The 23,009-nt window shown below is 40.0% G+C and overlaps 2 protein-coding genes across 2 annotated transcripts; one reads left to right on the forward strand and one right to left on the reverse strand.

Annotated features, from left to right (window-relative positions):
• Nucleotides 1-290: 290 nt before the first annotated feature.
• On the forward strand, nt 291-14,152 carry mtch2 (mitochondrial carrier homolog 2). The gene is made up of 13 exons (XM_008405042.3): nt 291-426; nt 1,077-1,161; nt 4,032-4,138; nt 4,765-4,791; nt 5,453-5,509; nt 6,305-6,362; nt 6,457-6,508; nt 6,584-6,643; nt 10,030-10,123; nt 12,641-12,688; nt 12,770-12,837; nt 12,912-12,987; nt 13,761-14,152. Exons 1-13 carry the CDS (start codon nt 340-342, stop codon nt 13,845-13,847), a joined length of 906 nt encoding a protein of 301 aa, XP_008403264.2. The 5' UTR covers nt 291-339; the 3' UTR covers nt 13,848-14,152.
• Nucleotides 14,153-16,535: 2,383 nt separating this feature from the next.
• Nucleotides 16,536-21,807, reverse strand: znf414 (zinc finger protein 414). The gene is made up of 5 exons (XM_008405041.3): nt 21,483-21,807; nt 20,354-20,470; nt 18,953-19,058; nt 18,435-18,871; nt 16,536-17,895 (listed from the first exon to the last, which is right to left on the reverse strand). The coding sequence occupies exons 1-5, from the start codon at nt 21,532-21,534 to the stop codon at nt 17,726-17,728; spliced, it is 882 nt and encodes a 293-aa protein (XP_008403263.1). The 5' UTR covers nt 21,535-21,807; the 3' UTR covers nt 16,536-17,725.
• Nucleotides 21,808-23,009: the final 1,202 nt, after the last annotated feature.

Here is a 23,009-nt window from a genome sequence, read left to right on the forward strand (position 1 = left end):
ACTTTACTCTGAATATCTGAGTGCTCTTACTTTCTGTTGGAGTGCTATATAATGCAACAAAATAAGCATTTCAACTTTATTTCATTATTTACTATTTTATTTACTTTTATAAAAAAAAAATCTGACACATGTAAAGCAATACACATCCCATCACTTTAACTTTTAGATTAATATTTGTGAAGCAATTTCTGTCTCGAAGCCCAGTGAGAAGGTCTTCTCCTCCCACTGCAGGGCGTCCTGCCACTTCTAAAACACTAGATGGCGGTAGCACAATCCTTCGATAAAATAATTGCTGCCAGTGTTCCAAAAGTAAGAAGAGAGTATCCCGTCTATTCAAAAATGGCGGATACATGCGGACAGGTCCTGCTGGGATCAGGGCTCACCGTCCTGTCTCACCCTGTGATGTACATTAAAGTCCTCATCCAGGTAAGTGGGACATGTCCAGTTGTCGGTCCAACATGGTCTTTCAGTAGAAGCTCCACATCAGAGCCTGGCGATCCGAAGAGCGAAACCTCTCCTCGATCTAATAACGCAGCTAACTATGTCTTCTGCAGTTGGAAATGAGCTTCGTCGTGTAAAAGCTGATCTGTGAGGATTTAATAAAAAACTGTTGATTATGCCTGAAGCTAACAAGAATGAAGGTGTCAGGAGAAGGTCCAGCTCTGCTCCTGTGGTGTCCGCGTGACCTTCTGTTGTCAAACTCAGTGTTCTCTGCGGAATCCCGGAAACCGTGGGTCGGGTTCGGAGTTCCTCTGCTTCGTTTTGGTTCTAAGGGAAGGGAGGGACAGACAAACGAGTGAACGGTCGGTAGGGCCGTTTGTTTTAGAACAAACCTGCGAACACTGAAGAACTAGCTTTGACAGCTAACCTGGCCGTCGTGTTGTCCTGCTGTCCCCCAGCAGGGACATGTCTTGTCAACAAGAGCTGGACTCGGTGAGGAAGAACCGAACCAACCTCACAAGGTTCTAGTGTTTTTGTGGAGTGAACGTATAATATTGAAGCAACATGCCAACAGGTTGGGAGTCTAAAAAAAGGAAGTGTATTCCAGCTAATCACACTCTACGTCCTGTCCGCAGGTCGGACATGAGCCGCTGCCTCCCACTCTGGGCAGGAACCTGTTCGGCCGACAGGTCCAACAGCTTCCGGGTTTGTTTGCTTATGGTAAGCATGTCCACTCCCTTTCACCTTTATTACACCGACTCTGAAGACTTATCAGTATAATTATATAATCATGTGTCTTTGCGCATATTACAAAGCTGGTGAGTGCTGAGGTGTTTCTCCAGGTGAATTCCTGAACATTTCTGCTCAGACGTTCTCCATTTAATAAGCCTGAATGCGAGTCCGGTGACGCTCTGTATGTCTGGAGGGTTAGATACTGTTTCCCCAGAGTCTCCTCGCTGCTCCTCACCGCCCAGGAGGCAAAAAATACCCGCGTGCGTGTTCAGCGCTCATAAGAAGCACGCGCTCTTATATATATATAATATGTATATATATATATATATATATATATATATATATATATATATATACAGTAGTGTACACCCCTGATATTCCTGCAGATATTTAAGTATATATTTTCAAGGGACAACACTGACAAAATGACACTTTGATACAATGAAAAGTATCAAAGTCTGTGTGCAGCTTATATAACAGTACATTTATTTTTCCCTCACAATAACTCTGTATACAGCCATTAAAGTCTAAACCACCGGCAACAAAATTGAGTACACCCCTAAATGTCCAAACTAAGCACTGCTTGTCATTTTCCCTCCAAAATGTCATGTGACTAGTTAGTGTTACTAGGTCGAAGGTGTGTACAGGGAGCAGAGGTGTTCAGTTTTGTAGTACAGTTCTCACACCGTCTCATATTGGTCACTGAAAGTCTCTCTGAGGATCTTAAAAGATAAATTGTGCTACATGAAGATGGCCAAGGCTACAAGAGGGTTGTCAACACCCTGAAACTGAGCTGCAGCACAATGGCCAAGATCATCCAGCATTTTTTACTGGGTCCACTCAGTCTTGTGTTGGTCATCCAGAGAAGCTCAGTGCACGTGCTCAGCGTCACATCCAAATGCTGTCTTTGAAAGACAGGCACAGGAGTGCTGTCAGTATTGCTGCAGAGATTGAAGAGGCAGGAGGTCAGCCTGTCAGTGCTCAGACCATACGCCACACACTACATCAAGTTTGTCTGCATTAGGAAGAGGAAGCCTCTTCTGAAGTCTGCACACAAGAAAGCCCGCAAACAGTTTGCTGAAGACATGTCAACAAAGGACAGGGATTTCTGGAACCATGACCTGTTTTCTGATGAGACAACGATTAATTTGTTTGCTTCAGATGGTCTCAAGCATGTGTGGCAGCAATGAGGTGAGGAGTACAAAAATAAGTGTGTGACGTCTACAGTCAAGCATGGTGGTGGGAATGTCATGGTCTGGGGCTGCATGAGTGTTGGATAGTTATATTTCATGAACTCCAATCTGTACCGTGAAATACTGAAACAGAGCCTGATCCCCTCCCTCTGGAAACTGGATCACAGATCAGTGTTCCAGCATGATAATCACTCCAAACACACCTCTAAGATGATCACTGCTTTATTGAAGAGGCTGAGGGTAAAGGTGATGGACTGACCAAGCATGCCTCCTGACCTAAGCCCAATAGGACATCTTTGGGGCATCCTCAAGCGGAAGGTGGAGGAGCGTAAAGTCTCGAATATCTGCCAGCTTTGTGATGTCATCATGGAAGAATGGAAAAGCATTGCAGTGGCAATCTGTGAAGCTCTGGTGAACTCCATGCCCATGAGAGTTAAGGCAGTTTTGGGAAATAATGGTGGCCACATAAAATATTGACAGTTAAGGAACTTTCACCAAGAGGTGTACCGTATTTTCCGCACTATGAGGCACACCTAAAAACCTTCAATTTTCTCAAAAGCCGACAGTGCGCCTTATATATGGACCAATATTGAACCACAACAGGTCTAGCAACTACGGTAAGCAGCCGCCGACTTAATTTTCGCCCGTAGAAGAAGTGCGTGGTGCATGCTGGGATAGTTGTCAGAATGCTGGTTTGTTAATAAAGTTTGATAAAAGCCAGGGGATCGGGGGAAGAGAGACAGAGACTGCGGCGGCAGCGTGTCGGTTGGTCTGTGTTACCCAGAAAGCAGTTGGGCACAATATCGCAACACCGACACCATGAGTGAAACGATGACTGGGGCAGACTACTATATAAAGTACTTGGGGACCATTTCTTTACAAATGTGGATGTGTAATAATAGAGTACGGAACAAATTGGTAACCCAAACTGAAGGGTCTATTCTATGCGCCTTATAGTGCGGAAAATACGGTACTCACTTTTGTTGCCAATGGTTTAGACATCAACAGCTGTATGTAGTTATTTTGAGGGAATATATAATGTATATTGTGAGTGTGTGTATATATGTCTGTACATGCATATCTCTATCATAAATGTCACATTCACACACCTATACAATTCTCCCTGTGTTAAACTGGGGGAACGCATCCTGATGGCTAAAATTCACCCATCAGTATCTGATGGGGAAACTGGAATCAAATTAACACCTGGTCAGCTGCTGGAGCTGGTTCTGTAACATAACAACTCCATGAGCTGGAGAGAAATTCGATTTAGATTTGCAAACCAGCCATTTTCTCTCCATTTCACAGCAATTATCTGCTTTATGTTGCTGCATTATATAAAATTCACATAAATTACATTCAAGTTTTTATTTTGATAAATGAGCCTGATCAGAGGCCATATTCCAATTAATGGACATATGTCCAATGGACATATATACATAATTACTTCCCTAAACATATCGAGTAATAGACTTAGTCCTGTTCTAAGCCCAGCAGGACTATAGCTTAATAAAATGATCAGTAATTAAATGTTCTATTTATTTATTAAAGTTTACATTTCATAATTTTTAAAGCTCAGTCGTGTTCATGTTTTCACATTATGGTTTCTGCACCTGTCTGATGTGTTTTCTAATCTATTATAATGTCATTTTCTCTATGTTGCAGCTAAGCACATTATTAAGATAGATGGGAAGGCTGGACTCTACAATGGACTTGGTCCCAGGCTGTGTGCTGGAGCCATAGGCACCGTTGTTCACAGCACAGTTCGGCAGGTAGGCCTGAAGACTTGAGCTGCACAGTAAAACTCATTCTGGTCATCTAAACCTTAAACTGCAGCCTGTCACCATAACAAATTTTGCTGGATGATAAATTGTCCCAGAAGATAATGCGATAAATAATATTGTTATTTTGAGAGCATTTTTAAATTATATAATTGTAAGGGCAAAATAGTGCAAGAACACATTTTCAAAGATCAATAAACTTTAAATTCAAATGAACACTTGGCACTGGAATACATGTTAAATATCCAAAATTAATAAACAAAACAACTGAAAAATAAAATAAGTTATAAGGTCTTTGGAAACAAAATTGTTTTTCAAGAAAAGGGCTAGTTGAGACCACAAGACCAGACTAAAGACTTGTTATCAAGTTTTTGGTAGAAATTAAGAAAGAAAAGAGAAAAGATAAATTATGCAAATGGAAATTATTGAGCTAGTTTTATTTTATTATGCGATTACTTGATTTATTGCTTACTGAGACAGACCTAACAGCAATTCAGCCTTTTCTGTCACGCATCTTTCATTCCTTGCTGAAATTACTAATGTCACACTTAACTAGGTTGGAAAAAGCTGTAATTTTTTATGTTTAGTGGTTTTAATAATATTTAATGTTCTTCTAGATATGCCAGGAAAAGAGCTTACCTCAGGTAAGACTGTTCTGCTTTCACTAACTAGCTTTAAATTAACCAAAGACTTATAAGTTGACCTGCAGTGTTGATTATTATGAAGCAATAATAATAATATTCATTCTAGAATGTATGCCTCTGATGGTGGCAACATGTTGGAGCAGTTCTATGACCTTCGACCTTGTGTGTCTGGTGGAGTCAGTGAATGTTTGGACAGTTATTCCCTCTGGTTACTCATGCTTTTCAGCTGGAAGGATTTCTGTTCTGACTCCTGGTTTCAGGCTGTTATGATGTGTAACCATGACGATAAGGTATGGTTTCTACAACTGGGAGCAGCTGATTAACAGCTCAAAAGTTCAAATTATACTGAACTCTGACCCCACCCCCAGAGGAGGTGAAAAGGAGGCAACTAATGGCGTCATTCCGGACATGCTACTGTTAAACATCAACTCTGTTGCCTGGATATTGAGCTGTTAGCATGGCATGGCAGTGGTGATAAACCTGGAAGTGAACCAGTTTCAAAGTGCTTCTAATATGCATGAATCCCAGTAGAACATGTGCTTTACCTGGATGTTATTGCTGATCATAAGTTATTATGTATTCTTCCCTGGGTAATAATAATGCTTGGTGTGTGTGTGTGTGTTTGTGTGTTTGTGTGTATGTGTGTGTGTTTGACATGCAGCTTCCAGGTAGCAAGCCGAAAGCAGATGAGAACGCTCTGAAAAGTGTTGCTGAAGAGGTAAGACTCGGATTGTTCTGTCCAAGTTCTTCATTTAACTGGCTCAGTTTAGTTTTAATTATAGTCCAGCTCATAGTTTCCCACATTGATGGTCAAAATATGAAGGAGCCACTCACTGAGAGGCAATCATCTCCATGACAACACCTGTCTCCACCTCACTCCATGTCAGTCTATATGGTCAGGCTGACCGCTGACCAGCAGCAGCGATTCACTCATTTACCATCAAGCAGTTAAAGGACACCCCTCTAACTGTCACTGTCCATACCACTTTTCATGCTTCATTCTCTCTGGGTGGAGCTGATGATTGTACCTGTTGGGTTTTAGTTAAGCAGAGTCACTAAAGCCTACTTGACATGGCAGAATTGTTTTTTTGTCCCAATTTCCCCATTCCGTCGATCTTAAAACATTTGGCATTCTAAGATTATGGTTTAAGGTAATGGTAACCAATAATCCTGCCGTGTGTGGTCTGTTAAGACTGATCTGGTCCAGTCTGTAGAACATCAGGACCACTTTGATCTAAAATAATCATATTCAACATGTTGGATTATCTTGGCCTGATTATCGCAGTGTGTTACCAGCTGAGGCAGTGTGTTTGGTTGAACCACTCCTCTGAACATTTTGTTGACTGATGTCTGGGAGTTTAGACTCTACTTTAGCTCTTGCAAAGTGATGCTCTAGTTGTAGATTGAAAATTCTTTTAAAGTATTCTTTGTGAAATAATTTAGAGTAGCAATGTTTGCTGTAGTGAAGTTCTCCAGTGATTAGCCTTGTGTTTTTGCCCTGGATTGTCCACAGAGTACCAAAGAGATGATTGCTCGATCGTGTGCCACCATCGTCACACACCCATTTCACGGTAGGTCCCGTTTCTCTGCTGGAACCAGCTTAACCCCCATAAGATGGAGGACTAGTCTGCATGTTGAGCTGAGTTGACTGGCTGTTTCTTCCAGTGATCACTCTGAGGTGTATGGTTCAGTTCATTGGGAGAGAGACAAAATACAGGTAATGTTATATTTTCAGATGGAAACGGTCATAATCAGATGTTTCTTCATGATCACGTGTTCCTTCTGGTTTCAGCGGCATGCTTGACTCCATTGTAACGATCTACAGAGAAGAAGGCATTTGGGGCTTCTTTGCGTAAGTTTTATGTCGTTTAGTAAACCCTCTAATATTTGACCCATCCTTATCACAGAGGTCTATTGTCTGATTTATTTTATTTATTATTTCATTTTACCTGGTGTATTCAGAACACATTGTATTCATACCAACACTAGAGTAAAAAGTGGATAGCAAGGAATGGAAGAAAAATGACCTGGTGGTCTCAGAGCCCCCCACTCTCCTCTCAACCAACCACACTGTCAACATGTTTTCTACATATTCATCTCAACAGGCAAATGTTGAGATGAATATCATAACACAATCTAGTTTGGGTTGTGAGCAATCCAAACTGTTTACAATCCAACATTGTGAACAGTTTGGATTGAAAAAGTGATAAAAATATGAAGTTATGGTTGTTTCCCTCTGATGTGGGACATGAAATCTGTTTTTATTTGCTTTACATTGAGTTTCTGTTAGAATGTACAATCAGCTTCTCATGATATGATCACTTTATGGTAGGGTTGTCAGAATAATTAATGTTTAGATTATCTATACTAGTGTTTCTCCACCCTGGTCATCTCCGCCTCCCTGTCCTGCATGTTTTAGGTGTTTCCCTTCTGCCACACCTGAATTGTATCTCTGGGTGGTTAACAGGTTTCTGCAGTACTTGATGGTCATGCAATCATTTGAATCAGCTGTTCTGAATACAGGCTCATCTAGAACATGCAGAGCAGGGGGGCTGAGGGCCAGGGTGGAGAAACACTGATCTATACTAAAACAAGATTATTCAAGATACTGAGTTTTGCATCAGAACTGATATAAATTGATCATTTTTGCAGTGCTGCACTAACACTGCTGTGATCAATAAATAATCTGACCTGTAGTTGACCTTTGACCAGGTCAAAGGTAAAACAGTACAGCCTTGTACAGTGGTCCTGTCCAAATACTCCCACCCTCATTCATCCTTGTGTCCTTTAAATGCACGTTCATGTTGAAGGGTTAGAGGTCATAGTGTGTACCATTGTCCACATCCGCCCTTCGCCCCACCCATTTGGGTCCTATTTCCGCCCTTATGCCAAGTCCGCATTTTTACGGACTTCGGCAAAGTGTACTACCCACAATTCATTGCTGGATGTGACGTTTTGAGTTATGAGACTTATGGCAATGTTTTGTTTTTTCCAGTCTTTATAGAAAATTCTAATGGCATGACAGGGCACACAGTAATAATTTTTTTTTTTATATGATCAACTAGCAGAAAAAAAGAAGAAATAAAAAGAATAGTCATAAACTAACTGAGAAAAGTCAAACAAAATGTTACAAATGCAAGACAAATGTTAAATCTTAAATTAAGACATTAACATATTGGTATAAAGATTGAGCTTTTGTGATGTTGCAAAATTTAAGCACTCTCTTAAATAAAATTAATCACTTTTTAAAGTGTAATTTCACTTTAAAAATAGAGGTGATTTTTAGAAAGCAGTATTTGTGAATGAAAATTTAACCAGTGGATTACATTGTTAATATCATAATTCAACTCTTCATCCCCTGCCAGAAAACCACATTTTATTACATTAAAACTTAAAGCTGGAATAGATTTCTTGTACAATATCCACTTTTGAAAACATTTTTAAAAACATTAATGAAGTTGCAATTTAAAAAAGGTGTATGGTCTCAAAATCTCAGTCACAGGAATTGATAGTCATTTTTCATTTCTTTTGCAGAAAGTCATTATAGGGAAAACTATACATAATTATGAAATTAACATGTTTTTTTGTGGGAGTGGAATAGAAAGGATTTTAGTTCTTATTTTCTTCAGAGATACTATCATGATTTTATTTTTAAATGTTTTCTTCTCAGAGGAGAAGAAACGTGATGTCAGAGTTCCTGATGAATTTCTTGTAAAATTTTTGATTCATAAAGTCGCAACATTCATAGTTTATTTTGAAAAGGACATTTTAGTTCCATTAGTCTTTTTATTTTTCAAATGTAGAATCAGGCTTTTGTTTATATATATATATATATATAATGTGTTTATGCCGTATGCTTGTCCTTAACTTGATATTTGTTATTAGCTCCACTTTATACCAAACTAACTTTACCTGCATAAAAGAGATGGTTTTATGAGTAACAAATCATGTCTTTAGTTAGTCGAATGGCAGACTGTTAAATTGAATATCAGTACATTTTAATGTGCATTTTTTCACAGAGCAAACTCTGTCGCAAAAAAATAGACTAAAATCAGTTTTCTAAAGTAAAGTATTGAAATAATTTTGGTTTCATCCTACTGAACATGTGTGATTATGTAGAATTTTCTGTATTCAGCTAGTCATAACAAAATGCATATCTCCAGCAAATATATCCAACAATAACTTAGGAAAGCAAAAATACCTTCACATTTAAAATAATTTGTTTTGTTGTAGTTGGATTTTTTAACCAGCATAAATGCCTTAACAGTAACCAGTTCCACCATTTTGGATCCCTCATGCTAATTTAGCAGCTAGAAAGATAATCAGAGACTATATGGTGTGTCAAAGACAACGACAAAAGCTGATAAACAAAATATGTCTCCTGGAGGCTGTATAGAGATAACAGCAAATGTTTGGCTCCAACTGCGCCAAGTTCTAGAACCTCTAGCTCTACATTTACACTGATGTTCATTTACTGACATGCTGAACATCTCATTCTGCTACATACACTGTTTTAAACACACACAGACCATGCACATGGACAAGAGAAGAACTTGAAGTCATGGAACATTGAGTGTTTTTGCTTTTTTATTTACATATACATATGGACTACAAAAAAAATCTATGTATAACATGGACTACCGCATAAGTTGATGTTTAAATTAATATTTTGATAATAGAAATATATTGAAGAGCTAAGTCTGCTCATGTTAATATTAATATTGCTTTTGGTAATGGCCACTTATGTAGATATTAGATGTAATTCTTGTACATGAATTAGGTGCCGGGATGTTTGGCCACTTATGTTAAATTTTGTGAATTGTAATTTCTACCAATTTAGTTTTCTTTGAGCGGTTAGAATATGTTTACGTTAGTTGGTTGACAACCAAAATCTGTCAACTTTTTTATTTTCAAAGTCTGAGTCAACAATCCTTAAACACAAGTTATTTTAAGTGGTTTTATTGTTGTAGAATCCATCAGTAAACTTGCTTAGCTCTTTCGAAAAACAAAAGCTCAAACCTAATTTCCAGTCGGTTTTATAGTATCCACTTCTGTCTGTTTCACCTGATTGAAGTGGACCGAACCAGTACTTTAGTGGACCGTTACAGAACTAGCTCAGCTCATACGTATACTTCAGCAAGTTTGATGAGCGTTTACGTTGAATAGCTCCATTTATTCATTTTGTTAATATATGCTTTGAGATGGTGTGAATGTAATGTACATTGAATGTGTTCTCAGTGGTCTGGTCCCTCGCCTGCTGGCTGACGTCCTGTCCTTATGGATCTGCAACCTCCTGGCTCATGCCATCAACACTTACGCCATTGATAACTCGGTAGGCTGATCTGCATCGCATTGGCACATTATCTATAGAATCGCATGCTGCATTTACTGCTATTAATCAGGCCACCAAAGGGCCTGATTACAAGCTAAAGATCCTACTCACAAATACACCAATATTTCATTATAAGGACCTTTAACTTTAACCTGTGGTAAGTGGTCAAAGCTATTTTTCTGGCTCTCTTTCTAGAAAAAGCTTAAACTTTAGTTAAATTGAGGCCTGTTTAATAAATATATCACATGATAAATTTAAACAAACTCAATAATTTCCATTTGCATGATTTATCTTTTTTTGTTTCTACCAAAAACTGGATGGCTAAAACCTCCAGTCTGGTATTTGGAATACAATTTTGTTTAGAGACTTTACAACTCGGGCTGAACAGTGGCGCAGTTGGTAGAGCTGTTGCCTTGCAGCAAGAAGGCTCTGGGTTCAATTCCCGGCCTGGGGTCTTTCTGCATGGAGTTTCCATGTTCTCCCTGTGCATGGTGGGTTTTCTCCGGGTACTCTGGTTTCCTCCCACAGTCCAAAAACATGACTGTCAGGTTAATTGGCCTCTCTAAATTGTCCCTAGGTGTGAGAGTGTAAAACCTGACCTGTATGGATATTTATATCGGCCCCCTGTGAGGAATTATGATTCTTTCCAGAGTTTTTGATAAAGGTAGGACTTTAAACACCACTCTGGTTGTGCAGCTCTACTTGAACTGCAGGAATAACTTGTAGTGGAGCTTTCAGAGGTGCATTGAGGAGCGTTGAGAATGATGTATATTTGTGAACAAAGAATTTTGTGCGGCTTTTCCATCTCAACACGCTGCCCAGCGTCCGGCTCTGTCTGCGCTGATAAAGTTTATCTATGTGTTCCCGGTTGGCCAGTGTATTAGTTAACGAACTAGCGCTAACCTGATCATGCAAGTTCAGCCTGGTGAGGAGCTTTCGCGCTCTCCTGTCTGTAACGCATTACGCTGATTTTATATTATTATAGTATTATTTTTCATATTATTTTTCCAGTTACACAATGCATCAAACTGTATCAAATGCTTTGTCAACTTAGTCAGACAGAGTTAATGTGCGCAGAGATCTGAGAAACTCGTCTCATAAACTTGACCGACCAGAATAGTTTCAGTGACGCTTATTAAAAATTCAACAGACACAAAATGAAAGAGCTACTAAAGCCACATTAGCAGCATTGAATTAAATCTCCCGTTTGTTGTGCATCTCTGAATAGTGCAGCAGATTACCTCATCATGCAGGGCCGGTCCAAGGCTGGATGAGGCCTGGAGGAGAATTTGACTTGGGGGCCCCTTTTGTTGCTAAAAACATCAGCACCTCTAACAGATGTGTTGGGAATAGTTTAGTTGGTCAACCTAAAAAGCATTCAGTTATGATTACAATTTACTAAATTGTATTTGTGAACAAACAAAGCTCAAACTTAAAGATTAAACTCACAGCATCAGATTGCAGCTAGGGTAATAAAACAATCTAACTATTAATATTGTTCTTTAAACTTGCCAGCTCCTTAAAATCTTACATTCAAATGTTAACAATTTAAAATTTTTTAATTTGTGTAATTTGAATCAAATTTAGTAGCATTGATCATCTCAATAAACAAGTGTTACATTCATATATCTGTGGTCTCTGTTAAAATATTAGCATTTATGGGGCCCCTGAAGCCCTGGGGGGCCTGATGGAGCTGCTGACTTAATTTGGATTAAACAAAAGTGCAAATAATTGATATTCATTTCAATTGAATATTTTGATTTGTTGTTTTTAAGACTAGTTGTGGGTTTAAGTAGTGTTTCACTGGCGATGTTTTCCCGTAACGTATAATTACCGAGTGATATTTTTAAATTTCCAATCACCTTAACATCTTTTAATACAAAAACACGGTGGACCACCTCGGCATCCTGACCACCGGGCTTAGCAGGTTTTCTGGGCGAAACCGTTATCATGTATTGCAACTTCTGAGACAATTTATCACCCAGCAAAATGTATCATTACAAGCCTAGTTAAAGTCAGTGGAAATGAAATGCTTTTCTTTAGTGCTGCACATTAATATAAAGTCATAAACACATTTGATCTTCCTAATCTGAAAGCTGTCCTATTCCAGACAGATAAAAACAAAAAGTGACGATGTCATCACTTTCTGTCAACTTGTTCCTCGTCCTGGATAATATGATGGACATTAGAAGTCTGGTGGAACATGAAGGCTGACTGTTGGTTTAGTTTGAACAGAGCTGTAGTTCTACAGGCATGTCTGTCTCTATAATCCAAACATCTGAGCTGTAATCTTGGATTTGGAGAGCTTCATAAAACCTGCTTCAGGTGGTTAACAGACTTGTTGGTCACTTAACGGTCTGAACAGACAGGAGCAAGAAAACAGCTTGTTGACGCACGTCCAATGGAGCGCAGCGCAGCGTTGCACTGAGAGCAGCAGTGTCAGCTCCTCATAGAGCTGCCATGGCTGCTACCAGCTCAGGTGGTTCTTTGTCATCACCCAGTTGTTGTGTTTTCCAGATGAGTCACACAGGGGAGATCAGGAACTGCTCCCAGGCGGTGACCGGGGTGAGTGTAATGCACATTGCAGAACATGCCTGCAGCAAATGCAGAGAGTAATGTGCGTGTGTGTGTTCTTCTGCCTTCCAGTTCTTTGCAAGTATGCTCACCTACCCCTTTGTTCTGGTGTCCCACCTGATGGCTGTCAATAACTGCGGGTAAGTTGGCAACTTGGCTGCCAAAATATCTCAGATCAGATGAGATGAGCTGAGCTGATGTGTTGTCCTGTCAGGCTGGCTGGAGGCATGCCCCCCTACGCGTCTGTATACCCCACCTGGGTGGACTGCTGGAAGCACCTGAGCAGGGAGGTAAGAGCAGTAGCAAAGCATGCAGCAGCAGCTGGTTCCCCTTACATCACAGAGGGCGCTGCATTCACAACAACTTTTGAAAAGTGCAGCTCACAAAAAATGTATAGAATATATAAAATTGTCTGCATTGATTCCGATTTACATGAAGGAGAGCACAGCTGAAGGCGCTGCATGGCCTGCACTGTTCCCGCTCATGAACACACATGTAAAGTAGTATAAATACCCAGAATGCTCCCACCACATCCAAATAACCATGGCAAGACATGATCAGCCGCTCCATGTACCCTGTCGCAACAAGCAGTATAAAAATGAATCGCATGATAAATTAGAGCTCAACAATTTTCATTTGCATGATTTCTCATTTTTCTCTTTAGTCATCCTTCTCTCCAGTTTGGTGTTTTATTCTCAATTAGCCTTTTTTTTAAGGACAGTTACAGAAACTTCATAATTCAATTTATTTGAATTATGAATGTGATTCTGTTTTATTTGTTTTGGATATTTAAAATGTCTTCCAGTGTTAAATGTTCACTAGTTTATTGATCGCTGAGAATGTGTTCTTGCTTTATTATGTCATTACCATTATATTAATTGAAAATAGTCTCAAAACCACAATATCATCATTTATCACCATCACTTCTGGTATAATTTATTGTCCAGCAAAACTTGCTAGCCGTCATTAAAACATTCAGCCTCCAAATTCTGCTGGAAAGAAGCTTTCCTCCTGTTTGGTTCTGACCCGATGAGCAGAATCATCTCTCTGCTCTCTGTTTCAGGGGAACCTGGGCAGAGGCAACAGCCTGTTTTTCCGGAAGCTTCCCGCTGGAAAGAAGTACGTTGTTGATGAGAAGAGATTTTTTTGAAAACCCCGTTTCACATAGTTGTAATAATAAAATGAAACAAACTGTAAAAATAAAAAACATTGTCTAATCAGGACGCCTAACTGTTGGCACTTAATCTTGCTTTGTATGCACTGGTTTACTGTGGGTCTTTGCTTTACTTGCCTCTCGCCATCTGAAGTAAAGTCGTTCATTTTGACCAACCTTTATTTAAGTGATGTTTCTAAAGGCTGATTGTGGACGGATGGAGAGGAGAGCTTAACTCTGTAGTCAGGTGCTTGTATAAATTTCTTCTGATTGACCCAAATAAAACCTTTTTTTTGACTTCAGCTGTTCTGTACAGTAAATAATTACATGTTAGCTAATGAGTGCTGGAGGAGCCTCTGAACACAACAGACCCTGAATGTTCCTTCAAAGCTGCAGTATGTGACTTTTATAAAAAATGTTTGCTTGTTTAAAACTGTCACCATTGTCGTGACAGTTTGGTATGAGACAATCTGTGGAAAGATCAAGCTCCTTCACCTCCTGCTTGAGCTAAGAAATGCACCGTTCCCATGGCGTCCTGACCAAAAACAACCAATCAGAGCCAGGAGGAGTGTCTTAATGCTGTCAATCACAGATACTCACCACTAAATGGGCTACTGGCAAGAAACAACTTACCATAACAGGAAGAATGTTACTCTGCCATCATCTGTGGCCATGGTAACGAGCCTGAGCCTTCTTGGCAGGCTCTGCTGTCATGGAGAAGCTGCAGAATAGCAGGCAGCAAAAGTGTGAGGGCAGAGGAGACGAAGGAGGGATGAGCTCTGTACGAATGTGATTAACAGCAATAAGACCCTTATCCTGGCTCTGATTGGTTGGTTCTAAATGGCATTGGGAGAAGGCAGAGGAACTAGATATTTTTTTTCCAGATTGTTTTTTTTCACCATACTGTCACAGCAAAGTGACAGTTTAAATAAGTATTTTTCTTTTTAAAAGTAAATACTGCTGCTTTAAAGTGTTGCTACTCCTGTGTGAAGCTCAGAGTAAGGGTTAATGTAATGTTGGAAAATGCTAGCAAAGTGGGCGGAGTCGAGAGACACTGAAAGGCCTGCTGAGTGGTCAGGGCTGTGGTCACAACAAAAGAAGCACTTGAACTTTTTTGCTATATTTAGCGATTTTCCAGGCCTTTTTAGCAACTTTTTCTGAACGAAAACTTGTCAAATCCTGAAATAATTTTTTTCTGTTTGGAGATGGCAAACACATCCTCAACAGGTGGAAACTAGCACAGATTTCTCCTCCAGATGCAAACCAGGAGGAAGCTGTGAGGCTGTGCATTCAGACCACAGCAGGTGAAGTGCTCATAATTTAAATGGATTCATTTAATTTCATTTATAAGTTAATTTTACCACAGTCAGTGTATTTTGTCACTGAGGAGAAAAAGATGTGTTCATCTGCTTTATGTGTGATGGGATTTGCATTCACGGTTCAGCTGGTGGAATATTAACTAATCTTCATAAAGATTGTGGCTAAATAGCCTATGTCAACATCAGTTAGAATTTGGCGAGTAAAAATAGAATATGATGGATTCTTTATGGGAACAAAATCTAGCACCACCTCTGGTACAGAGCATCATAAGCAAGTTAAGTTTTAAAAAATAGTCACTAACTGAAGCTGGAGTTCTACCATTCACGGCTTTGAGCTGTTCACAAGGATCCATCTAGACCAGCGTTTCAACCTTTTTCAGCCCAGCGCCCCCCTATCCATTATCCAGGTCCCTCACTGCCTTCATCAAAGAATTTGTAGGCTACGTTGCACTGAATATTATTTTATTATTACTATCACAGTTGTTTTGATTTTTATGGTTGTTTCTATATTGCCAAAAATTATTTCCCAGGAAACAAAAAAGCCATGGGAATAGAAATTATTTTTTTACAGACATCTAAGAAAAATACAATTGGTAGGCCAAACATCAGCCAATCAGAGTAGAAAAACTATTCTTGTTCTTTGCCATTTTCTAGTTGTTAAATCTTCCACAAAATGACCAGATAAAAGATGTTCAACATGCCAGTTTAAAGTTTGAACTATTTGCAAAACAACTGAGCTCTGCAACCTTAAAACATGGATAGAACTGTAACTACATTAATCATAGCTCTTCTCCTCTTCAGTGTTTGTCAGTTTCTGGTGGTGCAGCTCTGTGCTGCCTTCAGGAGAATGGGACATCAGAGCATCATCCATAAAACTTCACCCACATGGCATTTATTGTGCAAACCAGAGCTTTCAGTGGAAAAACAAAAGTTCCAGGTCCTTTTAATGCCATACAAATATGAGACAGAAACATGGATTATATCTTTATATAGACCTGTCTATTGATTTATAGATTAATAGTTCGTTGCTCCGTTCTATGTCACGGTTCTCCTGTTTCAGAGTTTTGTTCAACGTGCGCATCGTCTTTTTTTTTTACCCCAACAGGCGCAGAGCGGTCGGGAAACACGTAAAGCAGACTGACGTAAAACTTTTAGCTCCGGTTTTCTGATGATTAAAATTCAAAAGTGCTGTGGTTCTGCTGTTTCATACCAGATCACTTGCAGGACTGATGTTAACTCTATAAAATGAACGCTGTCTAACGTGGTATCACACATGGAAGGATTTCTTTATTTAAATGGGTTCATTTTTCTGAGGGATGTTTGTCAGAGCGATTTTCTGTTGTTCTTCCATGGAAGCGGGCAGACGAACATTAAAACACTTTAATATAAGTTGCTGCTTTGACATGATCACAACACTGACAATACATATGTACAAAAATCCTCAATAAAACATCAAATATTTGAAAATCAGACACCAGACAAATTGAATCACAGCAACGTCATCAGCTGGTGTAACGCTGAACTGATACGGTGAAGCTACCAGGAGCAGGAGAACGGAGCTGCGCCAAAAGCTACAAACACTGAAAAGAAGAAGAGCTGCCATCAATACAGTAGCAGCCAGACATGATTTAATGTTACGAAATACAGTTTTACCAAGTTGCTCAAAGTCTAAACTGGCATTGTTGTGGATTTAAGGTGTAAAGTTTACCTTTGACCAAACGCCCCCCAAAGGAATCCTAGCGCCCCCCTTTTGTAAATATTTCCACCGCCCATGTTGAGAAAATCTCTCAATTTGGACAGATATCAGACAGATATTAATATCAGATCAGTGCATCTCTAGGTTAGAGCTCAGGTTTTAAGCTTTTCAGGTGCTAAAAAGCTTCTAATCATTGTAAAAAAAACAACAAAAAACTTGTTTTTACACATACAAGGTAAAAAAAAATCCCTGAAGCTGAACTGCATCCAGAACCAGAGGAAATAACAGCTGCTCCAACATGCGGGTCTGTATAGTTAAAGCATCATAATGACGTGAGTCAACACCAGGACACACCGCCATGGTTCACACACAACAATGTTGATTATGACTTGAAAGAAAAGTGACAAAGAATGACAAACATGGAACAGATCTTTAAGTCTGTTTTTACTGCCAGTATTTAAACATGTTTTCGCATAGGAACATCTGTCTCATGCAGATGTTCTTAAAGATATATTACACCTTCCTTTCACCAGATAGTTCACTGCCAAAAGTAGAGGTTAGAAGCCAAACCAAGACATGTTATTTATTACCAGGAGAATAATAATCACAATATGTTGTTACATTATGTATTAATCAACTACTAACATTGAATTAAAACTAGATATGGATATTTAAAAATGCTAGATATCAGTTTGCTTAAATATTAAGTTTTGGAGTTCAAGCAGTAAGAATTACATTTAGTCAATATTCACTGAATGTCAGCGTAGCCATGTGAACGGTGACCAGGGAGATGTGTAGGTTTTTGTCTGGATTAGCTCCGCCTCTCCTCACCCAGCTGTAGAACTGAAGAAAACCTTGAGCTAAGACTTGGGGACAGTACTTCCTGCTTCTTCTCCAGATTTGTTGCCATGGTGCTGACTGTTGATATGTTGAGTCATTTCCTTGCGGTTGGTTAGGGTGTGACCACACTGGACACAGGTATAGCGCCCCCTGGTGTGCTCCCAAAGGACACGTCTGTGGCTCGACACAGCTGAGGCAAAAGGACAAACGGTTAAAGGTGACGTATAATTCTTCCTTGAACAAATTAGGATAGATCTATACGCTATAAGACATGATCATTGCCTATTTTGAGCTTTCAGAATGAGCTGTTTTAGTGATCTGCCACTTGTATAACAAAGTGTGATGGCAGCAAGGCCAAGAATAATTTTTTAAAGTTACTTGGTCAGTTTAAAAAAATCATTCTTGGCATTGCTGCCATCACACTTTGTTCTAATAGCTGAGCAGATTTCTGCCAGTTTCTGGCGTTTAGATAAATGATGTTTGGAGATGAGCTTTTGGCGCCTCTAACATTCACATTACTTCCAGTCAAAAGAAACCTGCTGGTCTCATTAATCTGCCAGGGTATGAATAATATTGGAGATAACTGTTGGACATATGACTGGAGAACTATTAATAACTTTCAGCACCACTAAGACAGAAAATTAAGAAAAAGTTATTTTAGACACTCAAAACAGAAAATACGTTTAGAGCACATAAGCTTTGAGTTTATTACCATGGAGACAGGCTCACCTTGATTCTTCCTCCAGACAGCGGAGGAGGCAGGGTAAGCAGCTGATCCTGGAGCAGCCAGGTCTGCAGCCGCTTTGGGAGCTATGGGCCTGAAGCTGGCCGCCAGCTTAGTGGCTGCATCCCTGAGAGGGCTCTGTGGGGGGGCTTCCTGGAGACTCAACATGGGGGGCCCAAGCCCAGGGTCAGCAAAGTCCGGCACAGGGACAGCAGAGGGGACTGATGTGGTCTGGATAGGAGCCTGCTGTGGTGACACCGACTCTAGCTGTGGAGGGGCCAGCTCAGAGGTCCTGGGGGCCAAGTTGGAGGCAGCCACAGCAGCCAGCACGGGGGCCGCCGGCTCTACAGCCTTTGGTTTGGCCCTCGGCACCTTGGAGCAGGTGTGCAGGTGGGCCAGGAGGCCCCGGTAGGAGCGCAGCTTGGTGCGGCAGCTCTCACACCTTCGCACACAGAAAACACTCTGTCATTTTCAACACGCACGCACACACACACACACACACCAGCTGTTAGACTCAACTCACTGGAAGTAGATGTTAGGCTTGTAGTGATGCCTAGTGTGTTCCATCAGTTTCTGCATGCTGGGGAAGGAGGCGCTGCAGCCGCTGGTGGAGCACAGCAGCTTCTTACCTGGAGGGAGGAAACAGTCTTCAGCCACTCAGAGAACACTTCCTGGGTCAACTCAGAGAACACTTCCTGGGTCAACTCAGAGAACACTTCCTGGGTCAACTCAGAGAACACTTCCTGGGTCAACTCAGAGAACACTTCCTGGGTCAACTCAGAGCCACAGGAGAGAGGAACCACAAAATGGCTGAGCAAGTAGACGCCCTCTTATGAGTTTGCACCCTACTGCCCCAGATTTTGCACAATAATACATTATACTAACGGAGGATGAGTGTCTTCATGAGAGTTCCTCCACTTTGTGCAAAAAAACAAAACAAAATTAATGGTTACTCCAGAATTACTCAGACTAGGAGAAACGAGACATTGTGAGCAGAAAAGCTGGTGCTAAGCTAACCTCAAATCAAGCTAGTTTGGGTGACCATGATTATGCATCAATGGAGACTTCCAGTCCCTCTGATAAGAGGAGAAATACTCCTGTTACTCCAACCAAACCATTAAGATTAAAACAATCCAGGACGAGTCAAATGAGACGCTGGTTGAAGCAACTGACTGCAAGAATTGACAATTTTGGGGAGCAGTTGACAAAAACCTCCACAATGGTACTTAGCATTGCTAAGCTAGTGGAAAATGATGCAGCTAATATCACAAAGTGCAAAACTACTGTAAGAGAAAAATAGTACCTCAAATTACCAAAGAAAATAAAGAACAAAATGAAAAGGTAACAGAGTTGGAGAGATGCTGGAACCTCAAAATACATGATCTACCAGAAAAACATCATGAGAAGAGCTGTAAGGAAATAATGTGCATCCTGTCAGAAATCACTCATCATTGTATGTTTGCTAAGGCAGATAACTGTATGTTATCCAAATACATACAGTTCCAGATTTGGAAATAGAAAATGTATATGACTATAAAAAAAAAACAAAAAAAAAACTACATGACCTGATAATTAACAACTTTGGCTTTCTAGGGATGATTATTATACACAAGAATAGATTTCTTCAATCTACATCAAACTTTATTGCCTTCCACAAAGAGCATTTTCTTTTTGTCACCGAAACATATGAGAAAAAAGTTTTGTGAAAATCTTCAAGACGGTAAAAGACCTGAAGCTCATGGAAAACCTCTAGTACTACGCTTATGAATACTGAATGAACTCTTTTTTTAAAATTTGTTCTTCCTTAACCTTTCACTCATTTCATTTTCTCTTTGTTTAAACTTGCAGTTGCATTGTTTAACAACAAATTAAGTTGTTGGAATAAAAAGAAGAAGAAACTGAGGGAGTCCGACTGTGGGCTCACCAGGCAGGGACTGAGCCGGGCTCTCGTGGTCCAGGACGTGGCTCTCCAGAGCGCCCGGCTCCGTGTACACACGCTTACAGCCGTGAATCGGACACGGAAGTCTTCTGGTTCCCAACACTGACAAATAGAATGCAAACAGGCAGTGAAGTGAGCTGACTGTTGAGCACAGTTCCACTCAATACAGTCGGAAAATAAGTATCTGAACAGCCACTTCCACAGACGACGGGTCTGATTTTCACCTCAGCAATGAGAGACGGGATCCACAAAAACTACAAAAAATCTCTGGATTATTTTTAAATAATTAGCATTTTATCACAAGAATAATATGTTAAATAATATAAATATGCATTTACTACAATAGAAATATGGACCTTAGTATTTGCTCCAGAACCCTTTGTTTCCAGGTCAGAGGTCAGATGTCTCTTGTGGTTCTGGTCCACTCCTCCATACTGATCTTCAGATTGCTCAGGTTCCATGGCCCGTTGCCAGTTCCCTCCAAATGGTCCGTTTCTGAACAGATGACCCGCCCAGCCTCTCCTCAGCACACTGCAGCCATCCTGCCTGCTTCACAGACAGTCAGCCCCTATCATGATGCTTCCACCCCTGTGCTTCACAGTTGGGATGCTTCTTCCTCCTCCAAACACAGTGAGTGGACTTCATTCCAGAAAGTTCTGTTTTGGTCTCATCTGACCTCATGACCTTTCCAGGCCTCTTCTGGACGGTCCAGATGGTCATCTTAATTCAGATGGAGCTGGGGACCTTTAATACGCTCTAGGATTTTAACCCATGATGAAGTAGTGTATGGTTACCTTAGTAACGTGTCTTTTATACAGGTAAGGAGTTCCAACAGGTTTAATTAATCCAGGTAATGAGTGGAGGGTAGAAATGTTCAATCTAAAACAGATTGTTTGATGATCAAATACTTATGTTAAAAAGTTATCTAAAAATCATACAATGCAATTTTTTAGATACCGTCTCTTACAGTTGAGGTGAAACCGGTGAAAAATTGGGGAAACCTGATCAATCTTCGGTGTATCAGATACTTATTTCTCCTCGTTTCTGTGCTCGTCAGTTTGCTGCGTTGCTAACGACCGAACCGCAGCAGAACCAGATCCGTGAAGAAACAAACCTCCGTCTTCATTCTTACTGGACTGCATTACAGTTTCGCCTGGAGACATCATCCAGAGACAACGAAACAGGTTGGAAGGAAAAACGAGAAAAACACGATGCGCTGAAAGCCACAAGAAGATCTGGGATAAACTCCGAGTTTTCAGTCCCAGAACTTAAAATATTAAGTTCTATAAACCCTGTTTTTCCCAGCAAATGGTTAAACGGCTTCTTCTGCTGCGGCCTTTTCTTCTTCTTCTTCTTTCTTTATTTTTATTGGCAGTTGGCAAAAAACATGCAGTACCATTACCGCCACCTACTGCTATGGAGCAGCAGTTCACAAGGATTGAATTCATTCTGCATCAGTGGAGCCCGCAGTGGGTCCTGGACTCCCGGCATCCTGCGCGCCCCAAATTTACATCCTTTATATCCATTGACATATCTACTTCTCCTACTTCTCCTAAGTTTATTTGACTCAAATACCTACGATATATTTAATCCAGTCTACCCTATTAAAATTAAAATGTTTCTTTTTCTTTATAAACTTATTATTTAAAGTTAATCCTACTCTTGTTGTAATGGGATAATGATCACTATTATTGAATTTTCATTAATCAACCACTGACAAACACCTGCTATAAAATTTTAAACAATTGTTAAATCAATCACTAACTCCATTCCTGTTCTTATATCAATTCTTGTTCCACTCTCCTCATTAATACACACAGTACAAGATTTTTCATTTCCATTAATTATTCTATAACTCGTCCATCTTTATCACTTACCCCATAGTGAACTACTTGCATTAAAATCCCCACACCATGTAGCTTTCCTTTTCAAATATCCCATCAATTCCTAAACCTTTCAAATGTCATTAATTTACATGGATTATAAAAATGTATTATCTTAGATTTAGAGTAAAAACTCCCCATAGTTCAACTACAATATATTCCAGTTCTACTTTCCCTAAAATCTCATATTGTATTCTCTGCTTTACAAAAATCCCACACCCTCCTCCACGTCCCTCTTCTCTGTCCCTTCTTATACTTTTATAACAAAATCTAGATTTGGTTTTAGCCATGTTTTCTGTATACATATAGGTGCACTCTATGTATAAAATGAAAATGGTTCATTTTACACATTTGCAGCCCCCCCTGTGTCTATTTGTTACATAGATACGGCAGTCAAGTTGAAGGGTAAAAAGGTTAAAAAATGTCCAATTCCACACACACACACACACACACACACACACACACACACACACACACACACACACACACACACACACACACACACACACACACACACACACACACACACTTTCACTATTCTCTTTACTTCACTAGGAAGCTGCCAGAGAGCAGAAAGTGTTCATACAACTTTTGACAGGAACCTTTTCGGTTCCCCTGGGCAAACTCCTCCCACACTGAGTGACACTCAGTATAAGTGGGGGGAAAACATAAATACTCTCTGCAAGGGAGTCCTAAACGCATTACACACTGAAGGTACATGTGATATTGTCACTGTCAGAGATCAGGAAAAGAGCCGC

The sequence above is a fragment of the Poecilia reticulata genome, chromosome 3 (assembly GCF_904066995.2).
Source record: "Poecilia reticulata chromosome 3, P_reticulata-male-v2, whole genome shotgun sequence".
Classification (NCBI taxonomy): Eukaryota; Metazoa; Chordata; class Actinopteri; order Cyprinodontiformes; family Poeciliidae; genus Poecilia; species Poecilia reticulata.

Bases quoted from the DNA above. Each gene is read 5' to 3' on its own strand.
- mtch2 (XM_008405042.3), top strand. From the start codon at position 340: ATGGCGGATACATGCGGACAGGTCCTGCTGGGATCAGGGCTCACCGTC. The intron at 4,792-5,452 runs GTAAGACTGTTC...TTTGACATGCAG, and splicing joins AGGAAAAGAGCTTACCTCAG to CTTCCAGGTAGCAAGCCGAA. The intron at 6,363-6,456 runs GTAGGTCCCGTT...TGTTTCTTCCAG, and splicing joins CGTCACACACCCATTTCACG to TGATCACTCTGAGGTGTATG.
- znf414 (XM_008405041.3), bottom strand. From the start codon at position 21,534: ATGATGTCTCCAGGCGAAACTGTAATGCAGTCCAGTAAGAATGAAGAC. The intron at 20,471-21,482 runs GTTTGTTTCTTC...TCTATTTGTCAG, and splicing joins CAGTAAGAATGAAGACGGAG to TGTTGGGAACCAGAAGACTT. The intron at 18,872-18,952 runs GTGAGTTGAGTC...CTGTGTGCGAAG, and splicing joins AAGCCTAACATCTACTTCCA to GTGTGAGAGCTGCCGCACCA.